The 22,479-nt window shown below is 44.3% G+C and overlaps 1 protein-coding gene across 1 annotated transcript in view; it reads left to right on the top strand.

Annotated features, from left to right (window-relative positions):
- Positions 1-2,806: 2,806 nt before the first annotated feature.
- LOC103807499 (ubiquinol-cytochrome-c reductase complex assembly factor 1) overlaps positions 2,807-22,479 on the top strand; it is a gene marked incomplete at its 5' end in the record, with an annotated part of 51,597 nt that continues 31,924 nt past the window's right edge. The window contains 5 exons of the mRNA XM_009080231.1: positions 2,807-2,911; positions 4,238-4,342; positions 7,676-7,780; positions 10,817-10,889; positions 18,669-18,726. Of these exons, the coding sequence (XP_009078479.1) occupies positions 2,807-2,911; positions 4,238-4,342; positions 7,676-7,780; positions 10,817-10,889; positions 18,669-18,726 (446 nt within the window). The remainder of the gene's footprint in view (positions 2,912-4,237; positions 4,343-7,675; positions 7,781-10,816; positions 10,890-18,668; positions 18,727-22,479) is intronic.

Raw genomic sequence — 22,479 nt, 5'->3', positions numbered from 1 at the left:
GGGCGTGGTTTCACAAGCAGGTGAGCTCTGTCCTTTGTGCTCTCAAGGTGAAAGCCACCAAGCCCAAACCTGCCTGAGAGCAGCTGAAATGCAGTGAGCCTGAGTTCCTTCTCTGCATCGCTGCCTTTTCTCTGTGCTCATGTCTCTGCTCTGTTACCTTCCATTGCCTCCTTCAGCATTTTTTTTGACCCCTGTGATCCAAATGCTGGAGCAGCACAACTGTGGCAGCATAAATACGTTTTTGTGTAGTATCAAAGCATTATAGAGGCAATCACCAGCAGGCAGGGAAGGGGACATCAGGCAGGAGGGGAGCAGGGAGAGAAGTAGAGTGAGGCACCAGGTGGGTTCAGCTGTCTGTGATGCCCCTAGGGCATGGTTGGCAATGAAAACCTGCTTTAGGAGGGCAAGGACTTGCCCTCCCTGGGCAACTTCTCACCCAGCTGCTGCTGGCATTCATGTGGCAAAGTAAGCTTGATTCAATTTTTCAGCCTGACCAGAAACATTTCTCTTTAGAGGGGAGGAGATGTTATTTGCTGTTTTTGTGACCTGAAGTGTCTTACTTTGCAGTCAGAGAAGCAGGAAGTGGTGAGAGCAGCAACATGCTGCAGCTCAAGCACTGCTTCTCCTTGGCGTTCCCCAGCAGCTGCTTCATTAGAATTTAGTGGTTGCCTAATTGTATGAAAATAAGTCTTCAAACTTTTCTGTGTCTCTTTCTACTGGAAATAAGGAAAACTCTTGTTTTCCACTCTCTCTTCAAGCCTAATTTGGAGCTCATGGTGTATGATACAGCCCTGGTGACTGTCCACACTTTTCAGCTCTCCTGAATCCTGCCACTGTGATAAGCTTGGTTTTACCCAGAAGGTCTTGTCTGCTCCCTTAGGCTTTCTAGTGGTTGCCAAGAGGAGTTAGAAGACCATAGTGATATTCTCTCATCTCTCTCTTGTCAATGCAGGTGTCTGCACACTATTCCCAGGTAGTCCTGGTCAGTTTAGGCTTGGTACATTTTCTTTCTGCTCAGTGGAGAAGCAAAGGTAGCACTTGTAACTTGAAAGGAATGCTGTGCTCTGCAGGCAGTGTTGCTGGCTTAGAGCAAACTCCTTAGCTCATGGTGTTCCTTCTTTCTGCTGATGTCTGTTTCCTCTGTTACTGGGTTGTTTATCACATCTCAGCTTTTAAGTGTGTATGTGCTTATTTTATGTTTTCACATGTCTCTCCAGTTTTGCTGCAGTTGTGCTTTTATACACCTATAAACCCCTGTATGTTGAAGCTCTTAAGACATATCCCAACCTGGGCATGTTTTCCTTCATATTACAGAGAAAAAGCCTCAAAAAGTTCTGTTGGATTCTTAGAATCTTACAGTAACTGTTTATAGAAAATGGTAACTTTTCTTTCTCACTGAAGTGTTTGTTAAACTGTTTCTTTCAGAGTACTGGATTACCCCAAGAAGGACTTCATGGTACTCAGCTGAAATGTTTTTTTGGATAGAAATGTATCATTTTCATACTTCTAGGTGGTGATGTTATGGAGAAAGGGCAGGAACTGAGTAGTTTTGCTGCAGTAGAAGTGGGAAGGAGTAATAACAGGAACACTAATCACAAAGCACATAGAGCATCTCTCCCTTCACAATCTTTAACACCTCTAATCAGTTCTCTTCATGGATTGCAAGTGCTGCTCCATGAGGAGCTGAGGGACAGCAGTGACAGTGCAGGTACAGGGAAGAGGAGTTGAGTTTGTGTCTGTTCTTCCTAATCTCTGGGCAGATCTGCTGCTCTCATAGTTGTCTTTTCGCTAGGCACTACTGAAAGGAGTTTTCCTGCCCACCCTCCCCAGGGATTGGTACAAATTGATTAGATTTCCCTGAAGTCTTCTTTTCCCAAAGCTAATCCTCCCCTCCTGTGTTGGATGCTTTAGCCTCTCAATTATCTTTGTGGTCAATTGAAAAGAAGCTATTTTGCTTAGAAAAAGGCATATCCATTCTCATAATATCTGCACTGTTTTCAGTATTAATGTAGGGCATTAATGAAGGAGGCAAATATTGTACTGAGGTGAATACTGCAGAAAAGATGCAAAGAAAACCTCACCTCTTTTCTGTAAGGCTGACATTTTTATTACAGATAATAATTACCTTCACTGGAAATTACTGGGACAATATGTGCTTTTGAAATACTAAAATTCTTAACTGTGCCTAAGTAAGACAAAGGTGCATAAAAACTGTGAGCTGGATGACAGCCCTTTAGAGCTCATCCAGTTAGTTGGAGAATGCTTGTTAAGTCTTGGAATTCATTGTAGAGACAGAAAAATGGTGTGGTTTTGTGATGTAGACAGCCCACCATTTCCTTCCACAGCTCTGTTTCTGCCATCAGACTTGGGTTGGATACTTGTACTGGAAGACAAAATATTTTTATAGTCAAAATTTATACTCCTGTCAAGCACAAGTTGAGAGTTTAGTCTGAGGATTGTTAGAATCCTGGAATATCCTGAGCTGGAAGGGACCTACAAGGATCACCTAGTCCAACTTCTGTCCCTGCCCAGGACGCCCCAACAATGTACCCTGTGCCTGAGGGCATTGCCCAAACACTCCTTGAGCTCTGTCAGCCTTGGGGCCATGACCACTGCCCCAGGGAGCTGTTCCAGTGCCCAAACACCCCTGGGAGAAGAACTTTTGCCTAATATCTAGCCTAAATCTGCCCTGACATAGGTCCGTGTTGTTCTTATTGTATGAATGAGTAAAACTTGTGGAAGCAGGGGGCAGTGAAACTGTTTCTGCCTTTTGGGTTCTTCTCCTCATTGTTTATTTCCCTTGCAGAGCTGCCAGACTGCAATACCTCAATGGGTAGCAGTGTGCAGTGGGTTACTCCAGGCTGCCACGGGCCCAGGCCAGTGCAGATGGATGCTCTGCAGTATTTTCCAGGTAAGGATATCAGAGCATGCTGAAGTGTGGGAAAAAAAAATAAAATGGAATTAATAAGAAAAAGTCATGTTTTTTAAATGAAGAGGCTTCCAAAAGTGATGTCTTCACTGTGTATTGCTGAAATATCAAGGCAGGTCTAGAGCTTTGTGCTGCTGAAGGGGTGAGTTCCCACTCTTGGTTACACAGACTGTGGCTTTGGTAGATCCAAATGATCTGTCATGAGGAGATTAAATGCAGAAGTCCAAATGTAGGTGTCACTTCCCAAAGCAGCTACAACAAGCCAGTCATAATTGCGTGTAATTTCTAGCACTTTATTTTACAGAACACTCTGTTTTATAGGATGTCTCCACTGTGCTTTGGACTCCTAGTACTGATGGATTTACTCAGCACAGCACAACATGTAGATTTGCAGTTTGGCTTCCAGTTCTGTGTCAGAATGCATAGTGCCAGGGTATGTCTGTCTGTCCACAGTAAATCAACTAGAGCATCATGCAATAGCTGTTAATAATAAAGGGGTAAAAAAGTGCGAATAGATGCTCTTGGAACAGAACTCGAATGTATCTCTTGGTGTTTCCTTTCTCCATGCACTGAAACAAGAGAAGGTAAAACTTCTCCTCCTCCTGTGTATCACAACTTGTATCATAGAGCCATGATGTACAGACTTAGAAACTTCACTGCAGCTCTTTGGCTTGAGTGTCTTTTCTCAGATAAAGTCTTCCAGTCCTGGGAAAATTGTCAGTGATTTTGTGACACAACCCTTCCATTAAAGCACCAATCCATATCCAGCAGGATAGGGTATAGGGAGTTGAGAGGGAAATGAGCAGTTGTAAGTTACTGACAAAGTTAGGCTTACTGTGAGCCACCAGTGCATTCAGTAGCTTTTACCCTGTGGTTTGTGTTTTCTCAAGTCCTGACCACAAAGACAATGGAATTTGGCTATGAAGTTGTAGATAAAAATAGCATAAACTTTGTTTGCCTGCAAGGTCAGAAAAAGGAATTATTCTTTCTTAAGCGACAGAAGCCATAATTAGAAATAGTGTGAGAAAGTCAAAGCAGACAGCCTGTGGTTTCTGGGAGTGGAGTGTTCTGCCAGTCTATTCCATCAACACATTTATGGAACACTGGAATATGCATGGTGTGGAGCACCAAGCATGCACAGCTGTTTTATAGCACTTATGATCAGAAGTTTGTGCTTTTTGTGATAGATAGTTTTTCAGGATGAGCTGGAACTAATTGACTTGGAAGCAAACTAAGGGTCATTGGTGTCAAGTTAGGTCAATGGTCTCTTAATGCTTTTCTTTCTTTTTCTTGTATCATTTTCACTAGAGACACAGGGCTGGGCCATTCGAACTGTCTAAATCCTATGGTGGATTGACTCAAGCCCATGGAGCCATCACACAGCAGAACAGATCCTTTCACAATACAAGTAAGGTGAGCAGAGTTTCTGTTGGGGGTTATACAGATACAGGTAGCGAAACACTTCTCAGGACATGTAGGGTCCAGTAATTAGAGAAGGAATTTTATTCCTTTCCCTGAAATGAAGGGTTAGCATGGGAAGGTGCAGTTAGATTTGGGTTATCAGGGTGAAGCTTTCAATGATAACCCTGAGGGCTTCATTCCAGTGAGGAAACTAAGTCAAGGGGTGTAGTTCTTGGTGTTGGAGGCAGATGTTCTTTTCCTACCTTTTAAAAGGGAAGCATGGAAGTTGTCCATACATACGAGAAATGACAGATGTTTCCTGATTCTTTAGCTTGGGAATAATGTGTGATGGCAGTTTTGTTCCCTGTTAAACGCTGAACATTTTTATGCAATCTTCTAATAGCAGCTAATTATTATCTGATAATTTATTTACTGTTTATCTATACTGTTCTGTTAATTTGTGGTCTATGCATCTCCTACATTTATTGTCCTTTTGTCTTGGAGTAGAAGTGTTTTGGAGCATGAATCTACACGGAAGCTGCAGAGGGACTCTTGCTTAGGAACTGGGATGACTGAACAAGGAGTAATGGGGAGAAATTGGAAGAGGGAAATCAAGATTAGGTATTAGGCAGTATTTTTCCCTGTGAGGGTGGTGAGACAGTGGCACAGGTTGCCCAGGGAGGCTGTGGCTGTCCCAGCCCTGGCAGTGTTCAAAGCCAGGCTGGCTGAAGCCTTGAGCAACCTGCTCTGGTGGGAGGTGTCCCTGCCCAGGGCAGGGGGTTGGGGCTGGATGATCTCTAAGCTCCATTCCAGACCCTTAACATACTATGAAACGTGTTGCAGACAGGGAGATTGAAGCATATAAAAGGGATTGTACAATTTATAATGGCAGAGCTAAAGCTGTAATCCAGGCCCCTCCGGGTGGATCCTCCTAATCCCTGTTCCTGCCTGCACTGCTCTCTGATATCTGCGCAAGCAGCACTTGCAGAGCAGATCTGGGACAGCAGTGGGTGATATGATGGTAGGTCTAACAAACCAGGAGTGGCATGAAGATCTTCAAGGCTTAGCTTTTGCTGTGTTGGAAAGGGCTAGGGGAGGGGTAAAAGGGTTGTAAGATGAATTGGGGAGCTTCCTGGTTAAAATAGCCTTGGTGTAAGGAGCCAGGCAGGATTTAGGACCAGAGAGGATGCAGTTTACAACAATCTAGGTTTGAGGTAGGTTTTTGGACTGCAACCTCATTATTTTGAATAGAGAAGTACTTACTCATCTTTGAAATGTGAACTTGACTATGCACTCCTGGTGGGAAAGTGGTTTGGAATTCATGGTGAGCCCCAGATGTTTCAATTTATGTTTGGTGTCAGAATCAACATTGTTTGCTTTAAGCACTGCATTTCAGGGACTGAGCAGGAAAGGCTGCCTGGGGTGGGCTTATGGCCCTTGCAGTGTCTTGATGAACTTGTTTAGAGTGAATTATAAAACACATTTCTGAAGTTTTCTTTCTCTGTGTGGTGGTTAAAGCCCAGTTCGCAACTAAGCACCATGCAGCTGCCTGCTTGCTTCTCTCCCACTTCTGTGTTTTCTAAATCTGAATTTATAGACATTTGTTGGACTATCTAATTGCATTTGGCTGCAGTCCTGGCATAGGCAGGGTGAGCTGCAGACCTCTATCCATAGGCTGAACCAAATACTACTTTCCTAAATCCTTTTCCATCTCCTGAGTTGGTCCAGGTGGACTCACAGAAGAATGAGGCAAGAATCATAGCATTTCTTAGGAAAAGACTGCTTGTTAGTCAGTCATTGTTTCAGTGATGAGTTGACAGCAATTGAATAAGTTGGAGGTTTATAGTTTCATAGTATGTTAAGGGGTTGGAGTTGACCTTAGAGATCATCCAGCCCCAACCCCTGCCCTGGGCAGGGACACCTCCCACCAGAGCAGGTTGCTCAGGGCTTTAGCCAACCTGGCTGTGAACACTACCAGGGCTGGGGCAGCCACAGCCTCTCTGGGCAACCTGGGACAGTGTCTCACCACCCTCACAGGGAAATAACTTCTGCCTAATAGCTAATCTAAATTTCTCTTGTTCAATTTATCTCCATTTCTCCTTGTTCAGTCATCCCAGTTCCTAAGCAAGAGTCCCTCTGCAGCTTCCCTGGAGCCCCTTCAGCTCCTGGCAGGTTGCTCTGAGGTCTCCACACAACCTTCTCTTCTCCAAGCTGAACAGCCCCAACTCTCTTAGCCTATCCTTCTAGGGAAGTTGCTCCAGTTCTCTTATCAGCTTTGTGGCCTCCTCTGGATTTGCTCCAACAAGTTAAATTCTAACTTAACTTCCTCTGCATAATGAAGAACCTGTACTGGAGGAGACTTTGTAATTAATTTGTAAATAAGATGCATGTAGTGAAGTTCTGCCTGGATTCACTGGAGCTTCAGTGTGGTTTTTGTTCCTGTGGAGGAGATGAAAGTTGATTGAGTGGGTTTGGTACAGAAGTGGTTGTTGGACACAAGTTCTGTATTGAGCATTTCCTATCATTACCTGGCTGGAGGGAAGTTATGGACTTATCATAGTATGTTAATGAGTTGGAATGGACATTAGAGATCATGTAGTCCCAACCTCCTGCCCTGGGCAGGGACACATCCCACTAGAGCAGGTTGCTCAAGGCTTTCTCCAACCTGGCCTTGAACGCTGCCAGGGTTGGATCATTATCTTATGGTAGAATTTAGGAGTAATTTGTAGGGAAGTTGCTCCAGTCCTCTGATCAGCTTTGTGGTCTCCTCTGGACTTGCTCCAACAGTTCCATGTCCTCCTTATGTTGGGGACACCAGAACTGTGGGCATCACTCCAGGTGGGGCTTCACCAGACCAGAGTAGAGGAGGAGAGTGACCTCTTTTGACCTGCTACCCACACTCCTTTGGATACAGCCCAGGACTTGGTTGGTTTCTGGACTGTGAGCTCACACTGCAGCTCATGGGGAGTTTGTCACCAGCTGTCACCCCCAACTCCCTTCTCCCAGGGCTGCTCTCAAGGTAAAGACACACACCTAGAAAGAATGTGGTAATCTAGGATAGAAGCTGTATATTGGGTTTTGTACAGACTATTTGAGTCTGAGCATCCAGTGGGATGTTTCTACCACAGTGGCTATGCAGTGTTTGCATTCATAAACATAAAGAATGTCACATAGGAAAGCCAGTGAAATATCTTCAGAGGTGACCTCAACATGTATTTGTTTGTTGAACAAAGGCAGTAAACAAAACCCCCTAACATTCTCTATTAAACCTGTAGCTTTTCTAACCAAACTGATTTGTCAGGTTTAATTGCTGAGACTCAAATATGTGCTATTTCCATTTTACAGCATTCTGCAAAAGATTCCTTGCAGCCATCTGAGGAGAAAGTGGGAGCTTTCACCAGGATAATAGAAGCAATGGGCTTCACAGGACCACTCAAGTACAGTAGATGGGTAAAGCACTCACTTAGTAGTTTTTTGGCTTGGTTGATAGTTCTAAAAAGCAGAAAACCCACATACACTTTTTTTTTTGTCTTATAGTAGGAGCAGTACTTAATGGAAAAGTTTGAATTATTCCCCATGTAAATTCCTGTTTTCTACTGTAAGGAACAATAATCCATAGTTTGAACTCCCTTGATCTGTGCATTGCCATCACTGACATGAGTAGCAATATTGTTTGGTTTGTAGATTCTAAAGCTGCCTTGAATTTCTCCAGATATCTTATTTTTCACTTCATTTGTGCACCAAGGATCATAGTAACAGCCTCACTGTGCAAGTCAAACACCCACAGAGACCACTATCTTGTCCCTAATAATGCTAATTGCTGTCACCTTGGACAGATTTAGTGACAATAAAGCACATTGTGATTCGTGTGTCACGTGCTCCTCCAGCCTACATCAGTTGTCTGTTTCAGGACTTCCTGTGTGGAACCACAGTTTTGTGTAGTACCTATTGATGGATTTCTTTGCTATAACTTGCACTTGGAACTCCTCTTGTTGATAGCATCCATGGCATTCAGTGTCAGGGAGCTGCAGCTCTTGAGGCCCCATGCTGGAAGAAGTTGGTTTTAGTTGATGCTTTTTCATGTTGTACTTAAAAAAAAAAAAGGTGATTATTCTTTCCTTAGAGTTTATATTCATATTCTGCCTTCCACTGATGCTTTTATAGACTCATATATTCTGTAATATCTTAGTCTTTCTCTGGACTGTGGAGACTTAGTCTAACTTGTTTCTTTTTTTGAGGCTCTTTGATGTTTTGAGTTTTGTTGAGCTCTCTTTCAGAGATCTGTATCTCTGAGACAGAAGAAGCAGTAGCGAGAGATGGTGTGATGGCTGTTTGTGTCACTGCTCAGTCACAAATAGGTCCTTCTCTTTCTCCTTTTCTTTTTAAATATCCCTTTCCTAAAGCAGTTGTTAACACTGACTAAATGAGAGCAGTTTTCTAAGGGACAAATTCAGTTCCTTGTGCAGAAGGAAAGACAGATGAAATTCATCATTTCTTTGCTCTGAACTAGGACAGGGTATAAAGGACAGAGAAAAAAGCAGCGTGGAGGAAGGGCTGAGCCCAGTTGTGTTGGAGTGCAAAGTAGTTCTTGGAGTAAAAGGATTAAAAAGAATAAAAATTTAAAGTGCTTTGAATATGTGCAAGGCAAAGTGCACCTCCAAGATCTGAGACTGTTCCTGATTGCATCTTGCTCCTCACAAAGTGTAAAGCAAAGACAACTGACACGTGAGGGGTTTAGGTATTTTGGGTAAAGTCCACTGCTTTAATCAGGTGATACTAAACCTCAGGAGAGTGTAGTTTCTCTCCTGTGTGCTTGTGTACATATTGTTGTAATAAAGATCCTTGTTAGCTCTAAGTGTTGATTCAGAATGCTCCTTAATTGCTGCTCTTTACTGCCTGCTTTTGGCTGGGGATCTTGTGTTGGGAGAGAGTTATTTTGTGGTTAGGGCTCAAGAGACCTGAGTTCACTTTTGGCCTTGCCAGTGCTCTCTAGGAGATCTTAGGGAAGTTTCTTCATGTTTCTCTGCCCTTTCCCATTTTCTTTTCCCTTCCCCCATACCTCTTCTACACCCTAAAACTTCCATGATTAAATTTCAGCGGTTCCTCCTTTGTTACCTGCCTACTTAAGGGACGGATTGCTGAGGCTGTTCTTTACAACACGTTTTTAATGTGTAGCAATGCCTGCTTTGGGGCACTTGCTCTCACCAGGGACATCTCTGCTCCCAGGCCAGGAAGTGTTTTCTTTCAAAGGGAAACCTCCACAGCTCTAGTGAGCAGTGTAAATTATTTTGTAGATGTAGATTTGATTTTTGACAGAAGCTTGAGATTACTAAATAAGAAAAACAATGAGCTCCTGTGTTTCCTCAGCCATCACTTGCTACTTCTCTATTCTCCTTTTGGTTGGAGGAGACACAAATGCTTTAGTGATTAAGCTGCTGTATAGCAAGCAGAGTGCTCATCCCTGTAATATAGTGAGCACTGAGATTATCCCAGTATACAGCATTAAAAATGAGCCAAACCAAAGCAATCCAAACCCACTGCTGCGTCCTGCCTTAGGAAGAGGGGTAGGCTCTGGAGTTTTCTTTCTCAAACAGGAATGGCTGACAGCTCTTCTCTTAAAGATTTTTGCTGTCAGTTATTGTGCTCTTTGAAGATTCAGCACGTGTCTGTGTTGGAAGTGATGTGCTGGAGGTGTTTTGGGTGCAGTGGTAAGCCAAGAACAAAATGAGAAGTGCCAAAGCCCCTGGGTGTACCTCATGCCATTCAGCATTTGGAGTTCCTCTCTCACTTGTGAGGCTTAGTCAAGTTTCAGTTTTTCTAGAGAGAAGAAAACCTATTTTTAGGACATGTCTGGTATGTGACTTCTATAGTATTTAAAATCTAAATTGGACAAAACACTCAGTGGTGTATATCACTTAGAGGTATTGGAGGAAACCAGGAATTGGGGTCTTGGAGTCTCTGTAAGAAAAGCCATTTAATTTACTCTTCTGTAATTTTATCAAGTATTAGAATCATAGATTCATCAAGGCTGGAAGAGACCTCTAAGAGCATCAAGTCCAGCCATTAACCTGTCACTGCTCTCACCCCTAAACCTTATTCTCCAGATGCCTCTTAAACACCGTTAGGGATGGTGACTCCACCACCTGTCTGGGCAATATTCCAGTGCCTGACCACCCTAACAATAAAGAAATTGATTTGATATCGTTCCAAATATAGTTTGATAAAATATTCAAGGAGCCATTTAATAATTATCTCCCTCAAGACAATGTTCATTACACTTGTGACATTCCTGGCAGGCCAAATAATTCAATGTGCTCCTGCAAGCCTCAAGTGATTGTGGTTCTCAGAGGAAGTCTCAGAGAATGAGAGTGTGTTTAACAAACCCAGTAGTGTTCACTAGCTCTGATATATAGACTTTATGCTTTTTTTATGTATATGTATATATGTACATATATACTTAAAGTGTTGTCTTTTCTGTTTGTTTAGAAGATCAAGGTGGCAGCGCTGCGCATGTACACATGCTGTGTGGAGAAAACTGACTATGAGGAGTTCTTTAACAGTAAGTAATGGACTTGATGAGACTACTGAGAGAACCTCTGATGGAATTATGGCATTAGATGTATTGATAGCAGTAAATATGACAGGAAAAAGGCTTGTCAGACCCTACCAGTGCATAGTCAGTTGGGAGCTGACTGACCTGCAGCATTCCCTTGAGCTCTGCAGGGGCAGTGGTTCCAGGGCAGACTCCAGTCTGGGAATTTTACATTTTACCCACTGCAGTGGAGAACAGGAACAAGGGTGGGATAGATAAAACTCAGAATATTCTGGGCTGAAGGATATTGCCTATTTTTATTACTGGGATGGGATGGACTAAGAACTGCACACAGTTCTGGTGTCCTCAACATGAGAAGGACATGAAACTGTTGGAGCAAGTCCAGAGGAGGCCACAAAGCTGATCAGAGCACTGGAGCACCTTCCCTATGAGCACAGGCTGAGATAGTTGGTGCTGCTCAGCCTGGAGAAGAGAAGGTTGTGTGGAGACCTCAGAGCAACCTGCCAGGAGCTGAAGGGGCTCCAGGGAAGCTGCAGAGGGACTCTTGATTAGGAACTGCAGGGACAGGACAAGAAGTAATGGGGGGAAATTGAAAGAGGGAAATTTAGGTATCAGGCAGAAGTTTTTGCTGTGAGGGTGGTGAGACACTGTCCCAGGTTGCCCAGGGAGGCTGTGTCTGCCCCAACCCTGGCAGTGTTCACAGCCAGGTTGGCTAAAGCCCTGAGCAACCTGCTCTGGTGGGAGGTGTCCCTGCCCAGGGCAGGGGGTTGGGGCTGGATGATCTTTAAAGTCCAGTCCAACCCTTTAGCATACAATGAAACTGTAAGAATCCAATTATCCATTTTTACTCTGTTCAGATAGTCTCAGTATCCTGCCCTGTCCCATTTCCATTATCACCAGGATGCAGGTATGAGAACCATTCCCATCCACTGATGCTCTGCTACAGGCTCACATCACAGGGTCCTACCTGTCTCTGTTCTCATGGCTGGGGCAGGTTTGGCTACAGCTTAGAGGCTTTGTACATTTTTACTGACCGTGGAAGCATTAAATCAGAACCCTTGACTGGGTAGAGGATGTGACTAGAACAGAGACCCAGGTCCCTCCTTTAGATACATAAGGATGATATTGACTTGGATTAGGATGACTTTTCCATGTTGTACACAGCTTTTTAACTATGAAATCTGTTGCTGCTTTGAGTGGCATCAAATCTGGCTGGTGTATGGGGAATATGTGGTTTTGAGACCTCAACAAGCTTCGAGCTTTATTCTTATGTGAGTTATTTCCCCTGTCAGTGTGATTAGCTGGTAGGAAATCTCTTTCCTGCATCTGGCCTGGCATCAGGATTCTTGAGCTACTAAATGCTTTCTTACAGCACAGGCTGGGGCTGCTGCTGCTGCCTCTTGAGAGCTCAGCTGAAGGGACATCTTCACCTACTGTAGAGCTTATTGAGGGTGGTTTGTTACAAGGCGTTGCTGCCACAAGATTTTCCAGTGGCTTTCAGGTTTTTCAAATCTGTGATGTGGTTTCAGCCGTCTCAGGAGTGAGAGAACCCTGTGAGCAGTAGGGTTCATCCGTAGTGATCAAAGACTGAGAGCTTCATTGTCCCTGTGTGCACTCCTCTCCCCATCTGTGCCCTCCTAGGACTAACTCAGATAAGTTTTCTTCTGTTTGTGGTATTTACCTCTCAAACAGGGACTTTGCTGGTTTGAACTGGTGTTTCATCATCTCTGGGTTATCTCTGTACAGCTTTATTGTACAAAGAAAGAGAAGTGTTGCCCTAGATGAAAATTTAAAGGAATTTTACAACGTCTGTGAAAGTTTTCAAGCTCAGTACTGTGTAAAATAACTTCAGTTGTTGTGGCTTTGATGTTGTTTTACTGTTTTAAACAGAAGACATGTATTTTGAACAGTAACGTATGTTTGCATTGACTTTAGGTAGTTGGTACCTAAGAAACAAAGCAGTTTATTTTGCTGGGATTGGTGGAGTGCATGGTGCACCCATTGGTGTAAGAACATCTGTTATGCTGGGATCCGTGCTTGTGGTCCCAAAGACATCATTGCTTTCATGTCAGAACAGAGGGAAGTTTGTTACTTGTGTCTACTCAGAAATGCAGCTTTCTGGGAGATTCCATGGGCACTGAGTCAAAGTAGTGGCCAAATGAAACATCATCTTCCTCTGCCCACGTTCAGGACTGGACCATTATGTCCTTGGTGAACTGTTCAAGGTCACTGAGAGGAAGGAGCCCAAATCAGCCCAGTTTTTAGGACCTTCCAGTTTGCTATATTAGAGAGTTCAAGTGGCACAAGGAAGGCTCTGGTGGAGAGCAGCTGTGGCATGGAGCAAGTGCTGAGGAGTACACAGTTCCAAGAGGGGAGCATATGAAGCAAGGTACTGAACTTGCAGTTCAAGTCACCATTTCTTCATCAAACGGGGTTAGTCCGGAGCTGGTTTTTACGTTCTGAATTGCTGCTTTTTTCAACTTAAGATGGACATGGCTTCAGCCCATTGCTCTCTCCTGAAAGAGTGCCTGGGGGGCTGGTAGGAACAGGAAGCCGCTAACTCTTACCTCGGTGATACAGCAAGCAGAGGTGAGGCTGAGACTGTGGTGATATGGGTGCTGCACACCACCTTGATGTAGTGCATGGCTGGGGCACCCTGAGCGCAGGACTGGTGCTGCCTGGGACCTGGCAGCTGGCTGTGTGCAGATCTGTGGTGTGTTTCTGCTGCCCCCAGCACTTCTGGGTCTAGCTGCAAGGTGTTGATATGCAAGTGAACTGCACAGAGTCAGCTCTGCTCTCTGGAGAGCTTATTAGCTCTTTCTCTGCCATGTGTGAGTACTGTTAATCTGCTGAGCTGACCTTGGAAACCTACAGCCATGCATATGTGAAACCACTCGTGGGCTTGTTAACCCTGAGTGTTCAGAGCCAGTTCTTCACAGAGCCCTCTCCAGTGCTTCTGGACCTGCCTTTGTGGTGTGGTGGTGTTGTGACATGACTAACAGCTGCCCTGTGATTTTAGGGAACTTGAATTAGTGTGTGGAATTTGTCAGGTAGTTCTCTGACACAGGTGACAGTGTAAAGAGTGGATAGTGTGGTGATGAGGCCTAGGGCAGTGATAGCATTTCACGTCTTACAGCCTCTCCTCCTATCTTACTGCATTTTTGCCCACACCCAGTGGAATTTCCAAGCCTTTCTGTGGCACAGTATGAGCCCTATGAACTGCCTGACTCTGTATTATACCTCAGAACAGCGGTTCACAAAATACAGACTCTGGACATGCAAGTCAGGAGGCCACTGGAGGATATAAAGGAGGTGTTTTAACTGAGACTCTCCAATGTTTTATGCAGTTGATTTTATTACACCTTCCATTCTCTTGTCTCTTGGGCTTGTGATCATTCCTGGACAAAACTCTGGGAACTCTGCCTTAGAGCCTGTATCCCAAATGTCTGTACTGTGCTGCTTATGTAGAAAGCAGAGCTATTTTAGGACTTCAGCTGTTTCTTGTTTAAAGGAGAAGAGAGAAGGAGTAGAGGGAATAGTTACTGGTGCCAGGATTGGCACAGAGCTTGGGTAGCTCTAAGGAAAGGCATGAGGCAGCCACCTATGAGGAGAGTGCTTTGTGCCTGACCTCATACTTGGAAGGTCAGAAGAACTTTTAGGATCAGGCAGATGATGCTGGAGAGCCAAGCTGAAGTTAGGCTGATGAGCATGGACTGTAGGTTTACCTTGAATTCTTCTTGAACTGTTAGTAGTGCTAATTACAGAATCACAGAATCTCCTGAATTGTATCATGAAGTCCAATTCTTGGCCCTGCACAGGGAGAACCCCAACAATCCCACCATATGCCTGAGAGCATTGTCCAGATTGATCTCCTGTCAGGCTGCTGCAGCAGTAGAGAGTTGGCCCTACAAAAACAGCTTTCCTGATGGCACCTAGTGGGGCAACCAAGCAGCTCCGAAGGGCTAGTTTACCTACAGGATTCTCCTGTCTCCCACAGCCCATCAGGTGCCTTCTGGGCACTTGCTGCTGCCTGCCATGCTCAAGGGAACACTGACATAGTGCATCTGTTTTATGCAGGATGTGGGAATATTATCCCATTGCATCCTTCCTAAAATTGTGGTAGTGGCCAAGATGATCTGTCATGAAAAAGTCCACAGTCAAGATTTGCATCCCTTACCTGATGAATTTTAAGTGGAGAGTATGGCTACAGGAAGAGGCATGTCCTCACAGTCCTGAGCATTCATGTCTCTTATGGTACCAGACATGTGGACAGGATGTGTTTGCACACAACAGGTTTATTCCTCAGCTACTAATATCACAGCAATTTCACAGGTAGCTCTACCACCAGACATTTTTTTCTATATCTAAAATGTATGCTGAAAGGAATAATTTTCTGTATCATTGTAGAATGGACTTTTCTCCCCAGTTAGTTTCCCAGGATAAGGTGTTCCAAGCCCCCAGATTTCAGAGTTGCATTTTTTTCACAAAGCTGAGAGCTGAGGGACAAGCTTGTTGCTCTAAAAGAGCCATGGTTGCAAGCAAAGACCTGTGCTGAATGGCACCTTGTCCACGAGGAGGCCAGTGAGGAGTGGTGTCCCTCAGGGGTCAGTGCCTGGGCTGACACTGTTCAGCGTCTCTGTGGGCACATGGACAGTGGGATCAGAGCTCCCTCAGCTAGTTCTCCAACAACACCAAGTGTGTAGTGCAGTCACAGGCTGGAGGGAAAGAATGTGCCATCCAGAGGGACCTGGACAGGCTGAGTGATGGCTGCTGCCAGCCTCATGGTGTCCAGCAAAGCCAAGTGCAAGATCCTACTCCTGGGTCAGGGCAGTCCCAAACACACTTATAGGCTGGGTGGGGAAGTTAATGAGGCAAGCCCTGGGATTGTCCCAGGGGATTTGGGGGTGACAGTTGATGACAAACTCCCCATGAGCTGCAGTGTGAGTTCGCAGCCCAGAAACCAGCTGTGTCCTGGGCTGCATCCAAAGGAGTGTGGCAGCAGGTGAGGGAGGGGATTCTCTCCCTCTGCTCTGGTGATGCCCCACCTGGAGTACTGCACACAGTTCTGGTGTTCCCAGCATAAGGAGGACATGGAACTGTTGGAGCAAGTCCAGAGGAGGCCACAAAGCTGGAGGACTGGAGCACCTTCCCTACGAGCACAGGCTGAGAGAGTTGGGGCTGTTCAGCCTGGAGAAGAGAAGGTTTGATCTGATCTTTAAGCTCCATTCCAACCCCTTAACATACTATGATACTATGATCCCTTCTTGAAATTTACCATGTAGACAATCCTAATATAGAAGCTAAAAAATTATTTATAAAAATAGTCTTGCAAGATTTGAAAAGTCAGAGAAAAATATTCTTCCCTCCTGGGTACTGAGTAGGTCTTTAAAAACTTTCCATGTTTCCAGAAGTTGAGGTATGAGCTTTGCTTTCCCTTAACATACTATGATACTATGATCCCTTCTTGAAATTTACCATGTAGACAATCCTAATATAGAAGCTAAAAAATTATTTATAAAAATAGTCTTGCAAGATTTGAAAAGTCAGAGAAAAATATTCTTCCCTCCTGGGTACTGAGTAGGTCTTTAAAAACTTTCCATGTTTCCAGAAGTTGAGGTATGAGCTTTGCTTTCCGCTGGAGAATGATATCTGTGGTGGGGACTGAGCCATGGGAACTCCTGCTGTAGAAACCTCTGTCTGTTAGTTAAGTGTTTGACTGACTCTTGCCTGTGGAACCTTCACTCACTGAAATGGTTTGGTTAATGCAATCATTGTGTGCTCTTGCCCTAGTTAGAGATGCCTTGGCCTGGCTTTAGGTCAAAGTAGTCATTTCTAAGCACCTGATAGGAATGAGAGGGCCAAACGGGGAGAAGGATGAGGGAAACTTGTGTTTAATCTTTAAACACAGACTGTTAGTGTCTTTGCTTGTGGTGTAGGTGATGTATGGGCACTGATGCTGAAACTTGGCACCTCCTAGGGCTGATGGAGTCATCGCTCTGAGGAGGGAGGAATAGTGATGATTTGTTTGGTTCTTCTGGTGGTTCCCTAACCAGAGTTTGCATGTAAAAAGAAAGAGGCTGTGAAGGTATTGTTTAATGATCCAAGTGAATCTCCTTGGTAATACTTGAGAGCCAAGAAGTATGGGAGTCAGGAAGGAATATATTCAACATAGGAAAGATAAGATTGACTTCCTTGGACCACATCTGACTGGAGAGTCAATTTCTGAATGCTCTCTGGCCTAACAGCCAGCTTTGACCAGCCCAGAAGACCAGCCCAAGTGCTGGGTAGGCCAGGGTGGCTGTGTCAGATCCATCTCATTAGGTACTTCCCTAAAAACTTCTCCAGGAGACAGATGTAGAGGTGAGTGCCTGGGAGAAAGGTTTAGGATTAACAGGAAATGAAGGACTTAACATGCACAGATAGGTCCATTTTTTCCCAGCATAAGGAAGAGGGATATGGTTTCTCTAGGACATGGCCTAAATCTCCAGTCTCACATCCTGAGAGCACATGGAGGTCCATCGTGTGAACACAGAGATGGATAGTAGCTCTGTGGAGGACTTGGGGATCCTGATGGACAACAGGCTGTCCATGAACTTACAGTGTGCCCTTGTGGCTAAGAAGTCCAATGGAATCCTAGGATGCATTGGGAAGAGCATTGCCAGCAGGTCAGGGAGGTGATCCTGTCCCTCTGCTCAGCCCCGGTGAGGCCACACTTGGAGTGCTGTGTCCAGTTCTGGGCTCCTCAGAACCAGAGGGTCTTGGAACTTCTGGAATGGGTCCAGTGGAAGTCAAGGAGGATGCTGAAGGGATTGGAGCACCTCACTGATGAGGAAAGGCTGAGGGAGTTGGGGCTGTTCAGCATGGAGGAGACTGTCTGGTCTGGACACAACCCTGAGCCATGTGCTCTGGGATGGCCCTATTGGAGCAAGGAGGTGGGACCAATGACCCTCTGTGGTCCCTTCCAACCTAACTCATTCTGTGATTCCGTGTGGACAGGCCAGCTCTGGGAAAACCAGTGGCTATCAGAGTAGAGCTAAATCTGGAAACAGATTGTTTCTGTGGTTGGTTGGAGGTTTTAATGCTGATGTAGCCTGAGCCATGTGCTCTGGGATGGCCCTATTGGAGCAAGGAGGTGGGACCAATGACCCTCTGTGGTCCCTTCCAACCTAACTCATTCTGTGATTCCGTGTGGACAGGCCAGCTCTGGGAAAACCAGTGGCTATCAGAGTAGAGCTAAATCTGGAAACAGATTGTTTCTGTGGTTGGTTGGAGGTTTTAATGCTGATGTAGCCTGGCTGGAGGCAGGGTGTGCTCAGAGGGCTGTGGGCTGTGCAGCCATAGAGTAGGTCGGGGCAGTGGAACCACTGCAGAGACCCAGAGAGCACTGAGTTCTGTCCCAGCATGTGTAAAGGAAGAGTGTAAGAAGGAAGCAAAGCATCCATTGATTCATCCCACTGCCTTGGGACTTTCTGAGCTAGAAGCCATGTGTTTGTCTCATTCTTCATTTTGTCACCCCTTCCCCCCTCCAATATTATTCACGTGAACTCTAAAGCACCTGAAATCTTTCAGAATCTGCACTGTCCTGTGCCTGCATGTTCTAGAGTTCAAGCACAAATGATGACAAAAATTGTTTGCTTCCAATGTCTGTGTACTGTTATTGCTGCAATTACATTACTAAAGTGCATTTGGATTTGGGGTAGTGAATGTCTGTTAGGCAAAAATGTGATCAAATTCATATTAATACTGAGTTTTGTTTCTGTGGGTTTTTTCCTCTCTCCCATCAAGGGTGCCAAATGCCTGATACTTTGAATTCCTGGTTTCTAGTAGCCCAGCTTCATGTCTGGTAAGTGAAAAGGCAAACAGTAATATAATTATTTTCAGCAAATGGAGTGATATGTGCTTTAATGTGAGAAAAAGTAGGGTTGATAATAATATAGATAACAATAGATAATGTAAGATAATATATATATGATAGATATATAGGATATGATCTATTATAGATTTACCTAGAAATATATAGATATATATATCTATATAGATATACAGATGTTATCTATTCTAGAATATAATGCGTAACAACAACCAATTCATGTTATTGATGACTGAATTTTGGCAGTTTTCTACTGAAGAACAAGAAATTCCATAGAGAACTTACATCTATTACAACTCCAAACTCCTCACTAATGGAATCATTGAACCGTCAAGGTTGGAGGAGATCTCTTAAGATCACCAAGTCCAGCCCTTAACCTGTCACTGCTGTCACCCCTAAACCCTAAACCATATCCTCCAGCACCAGATCAAGACACCTCTTCAACACCTCCAGGGATGGTGACTCCACCACCCTGGGAAATTCCCTACTCCAGTGCCTGAACACCCTAACAGTGAAGAAAATTTTCCTAACATCTCCTCTGACTCTCCCCTACTCAGCTCAAGGCCATTCCCTCTAGACCTCTCCCTGCAGCCATGGCAGGAGAGACATCCCCCACCTTTCTCCAGCCCCTGGCAGGGAATTGAAGAGGGCCGTGAGGTCACTCATGAAATGATCTTTGTCATGAGTTTTCTAAAAGCCTTGCGCAGACTGGAAAAATCTTACTTGCCTGTTTTAGGAAAAGTTGAAATTCATGTCAAAGTCATTTAAATTGGGAGAATTTGTGGTGATGAGAGACATTTAATGTTAGGATTGGCATTTCTTCTTGCCCCCTGACACAGCCGTGCAGTGTGGTGAATGTTACCATATTTAATGCCTTAAACAGGCAGGGTTTCACCTTTTTTGGTGAAAATAGTAGCCAAAAATATCAGGTTTTCATCTGGCATTACATACTTGCAAAGGTCAGAGGATGCACAGTAATTTTGTGAAGTGCCACATCTTTCAGGAAACTGAAGTCCATGGATTTGGGGTTCAGTTGTCCAAAGGCTGAAAGGAAGTTTGTACTGAAATAGCTGCACTTAAGGCCCCCTCATTTCCTTGCTTTCTCTTTTCCCCTTCCCTCCTTTTTATTTGCTGTCTCCTCAATATACTGAAAGATGTGGCAGTTTATTGCACTATGGAGTGAATAAATTAGCAGAACATTGAAATTATAATCAGTTGATGAACTCAGTGGAATCAAGGAAGACCCTTGAGATTTGAAGTTTATTTCTTACTGTTTGCTGTGGGGGATAAAAGGCTTTAAAAATGAATTGATAAGAATTTGTAGAGATATTTGGAAAATCGGTGCATTAAATATTAAAATCCGAAGTGTTTAAGTATCTGGGGAAGAACAAAGAGGACTAAGATGAGTCTGCAAAGAACGTGCTTTTTTCACATCATCTTGATTTCTCATTGATAGGAAAATGTGTCCTGTGATTGATACACAGCATGAAATTCAAGATTAATAATAAAAGTAATTCAGGAGACTGTGATAGAGATGAAACTGCTATGGGATAGGCACAAATTTAAGATCAAAGCTCCATTGGCATTCAAAAGAAGGCAGCCAAGAGTTGCCACACTTTGTGCTGGTGATGTTAAGGAGCGATTTACTGAGGAAAATTGAAGTATTTATGTGTAAGATATAGTGACAAGTTGACAGCAATATCCTGCACAGGCAGGGAAGAACCAAATCCCTCTGCCTTATATGACAGCAATGACATTTCAAGTGTAGAGGTTAGCACTAAGGTTCATTTTTCCAGGGTTTAGGATGTTCCTGGCAGCGTGACTCAAGAAGCACTGTCATTCTGGCCCACAAACGAGAGATCCAGTTTGACATTCTAGGCCACAGAGAAGCCTGTGACAGGGCTGCTCCCTCCGTGGGTCATTGGGAAATGCTGCTGACTTTGCTTGTCATGAGCTCAGTGACAGCATCCTGCCATGACATCATATGCTTTCCCAGGCAGGTTTATTGCTATGTTCTCTGTGATTCTCTTGCTTTAAGCATTTTGACCTCAATAAAGTGGGAGCAGAATGTTATTGCTTCTGCTAGCTCTGGTAAGGTCAATGACGTATTACCCCTGTCTAAAGGCTCTAATCTTCTGTCTTTTCTGCTGGAGCTTTTGCCTCAGAGGCTAGAAGCCGCCTTGTTCTGGTGGCCAACAACCTGCCACATAAATTCTGATCCCTGTGTGCTTCTGTTCCTGCTTGCAGAGCAGTCTGCATTACTTTCTGATCTACTTGCTTCTTCTGTCTTCTTCAGGGTGTTAGTTTCAGCTGATCTTGAGTGTCTTCTGGAGCTGGAGAAGGTGAGAAGTTTTCCTGATTTGATAAACTTCACCTCCTTTCTTGCTGTTACCATTGCCCAACATGTCATCTAGTCATCCCAGCTTTCATAGACTTAAGGTGCTTGTCAGATCAAACCTTCGTGTCTTCTAGATCTTGGTTGGTCCTCACTGAATCTCTGCTTCTTATTTCTTCTTGTCTGTGACTAGTTTTCCTCCTTAACTCCAGTCACATGGGGAATCCAGGCTCTTGTGTTTACTCTCTGCTTTTGTGGACTTCTTTCAAGACAATGTTCCTTTAAAAACACTCCAGTGCCTTCCAGGGCAGTGCTAAAACCATGCTTGAAAAAATCAGCCCATCAGTATCCTTTAGGAAACCAACCTATCATTATTCTTTCCGGAATGTCATGTTTTTATAAGCCATTTCAGTTACTTCACACCTTTGATGGCAGGAGGACTCCTGCTTTATGTTTACAAGTCCAGACCTTTAGAAGACTTCAAACTGTTTCTCTCCACTGCTGGGTTTGCCTTTTTCTATGGCTGAGTCCAGAGCTGTTATCAAACTAACAAAGAAACTACTTTGGTGACTGCTAAGAAATGTCTTGTTTCAGTATTTATCATGTAGATACCTAGAGCTCCCTTCAGATTTTCACCAGGCCAAGTATGGTGACATCTCTGAACTATTTAGGATCTAAACAGAGTGGTGCTGCAATTCCTTTTCTGAAAGACTCAAAGACCTGTTGTAAAAGTTCATCTAAGCATTGTTTTTCTTAAGGCAGTCTGCACTTGGGAAGGTTTTGATCAGTCTGAGGAAGTGCAGAGGAGAACAAAACCCACCAAGTATGTAGAAAACAGTGCCTGCAGGAAAAGAGATTTGCATGGAGAAGGCTGAGGACACTGTACCATTTTGAAATGTGCTGCTTCAGGAGAAAGGGAATAAACTCTGTGTGTTGTGGTACAGGGTTTTAAGAACAAGGTTATCTGGAATGTCTTAGGCATTTAGTTGAGCCTGCCTTAACATGAAGGAATGGGTTACAACTCTGCAGAGGCCCCAGGGGGAGAGGAGGCTCACAGCCAGGCTCAGTTCTGTCAGCTGGGCCCCAGCAGATCCTTGTCCATGGCTTTAGATACAGCAGTGGGTGAACTGGCCAGGCTGGGGCACAGGGTAACATGAAAACCTAATCAGGATGAGATCAGAATTCTGCTCATTATCATCAGTCACTGAAGTGTATGTCACAGCCCAGACCTGCTGCCCAGGTCTGGTCAGGAGCCTTCTGTCCCCCAGCCTGGTGGCCATTCCTAAGTGGATTAAGCACTATAAAGCCTTCCAAAACTGCTGTTGATACTTGTGTCATTAAGCCAGAGTAATTTCTCTGAGCAACTATAACATAGCTGCAGGAACAATTGC

Source organism: Acanthisitta chloris, unplaced genomic scaffold (genome assembly GCF_000695815.1).
Source record: "Acanthisitta chloris isolate BGI_N310 unplaced genomic scaffold, ASM69581v1 scaffold10488, whole genome shotgun sequence".
Lineage (NCBI taxonomy): Eukaryota > Metazoa > Chordata > Aves > Passeriformes > Acanthisittidae > Acanthisitta > Acanthisitta chloris.
The sequence above is the reverse complement of the archived record's forward strand: the minus strand, read 5'-3'. Positions and strand labels throughout refer to the sequence as shown.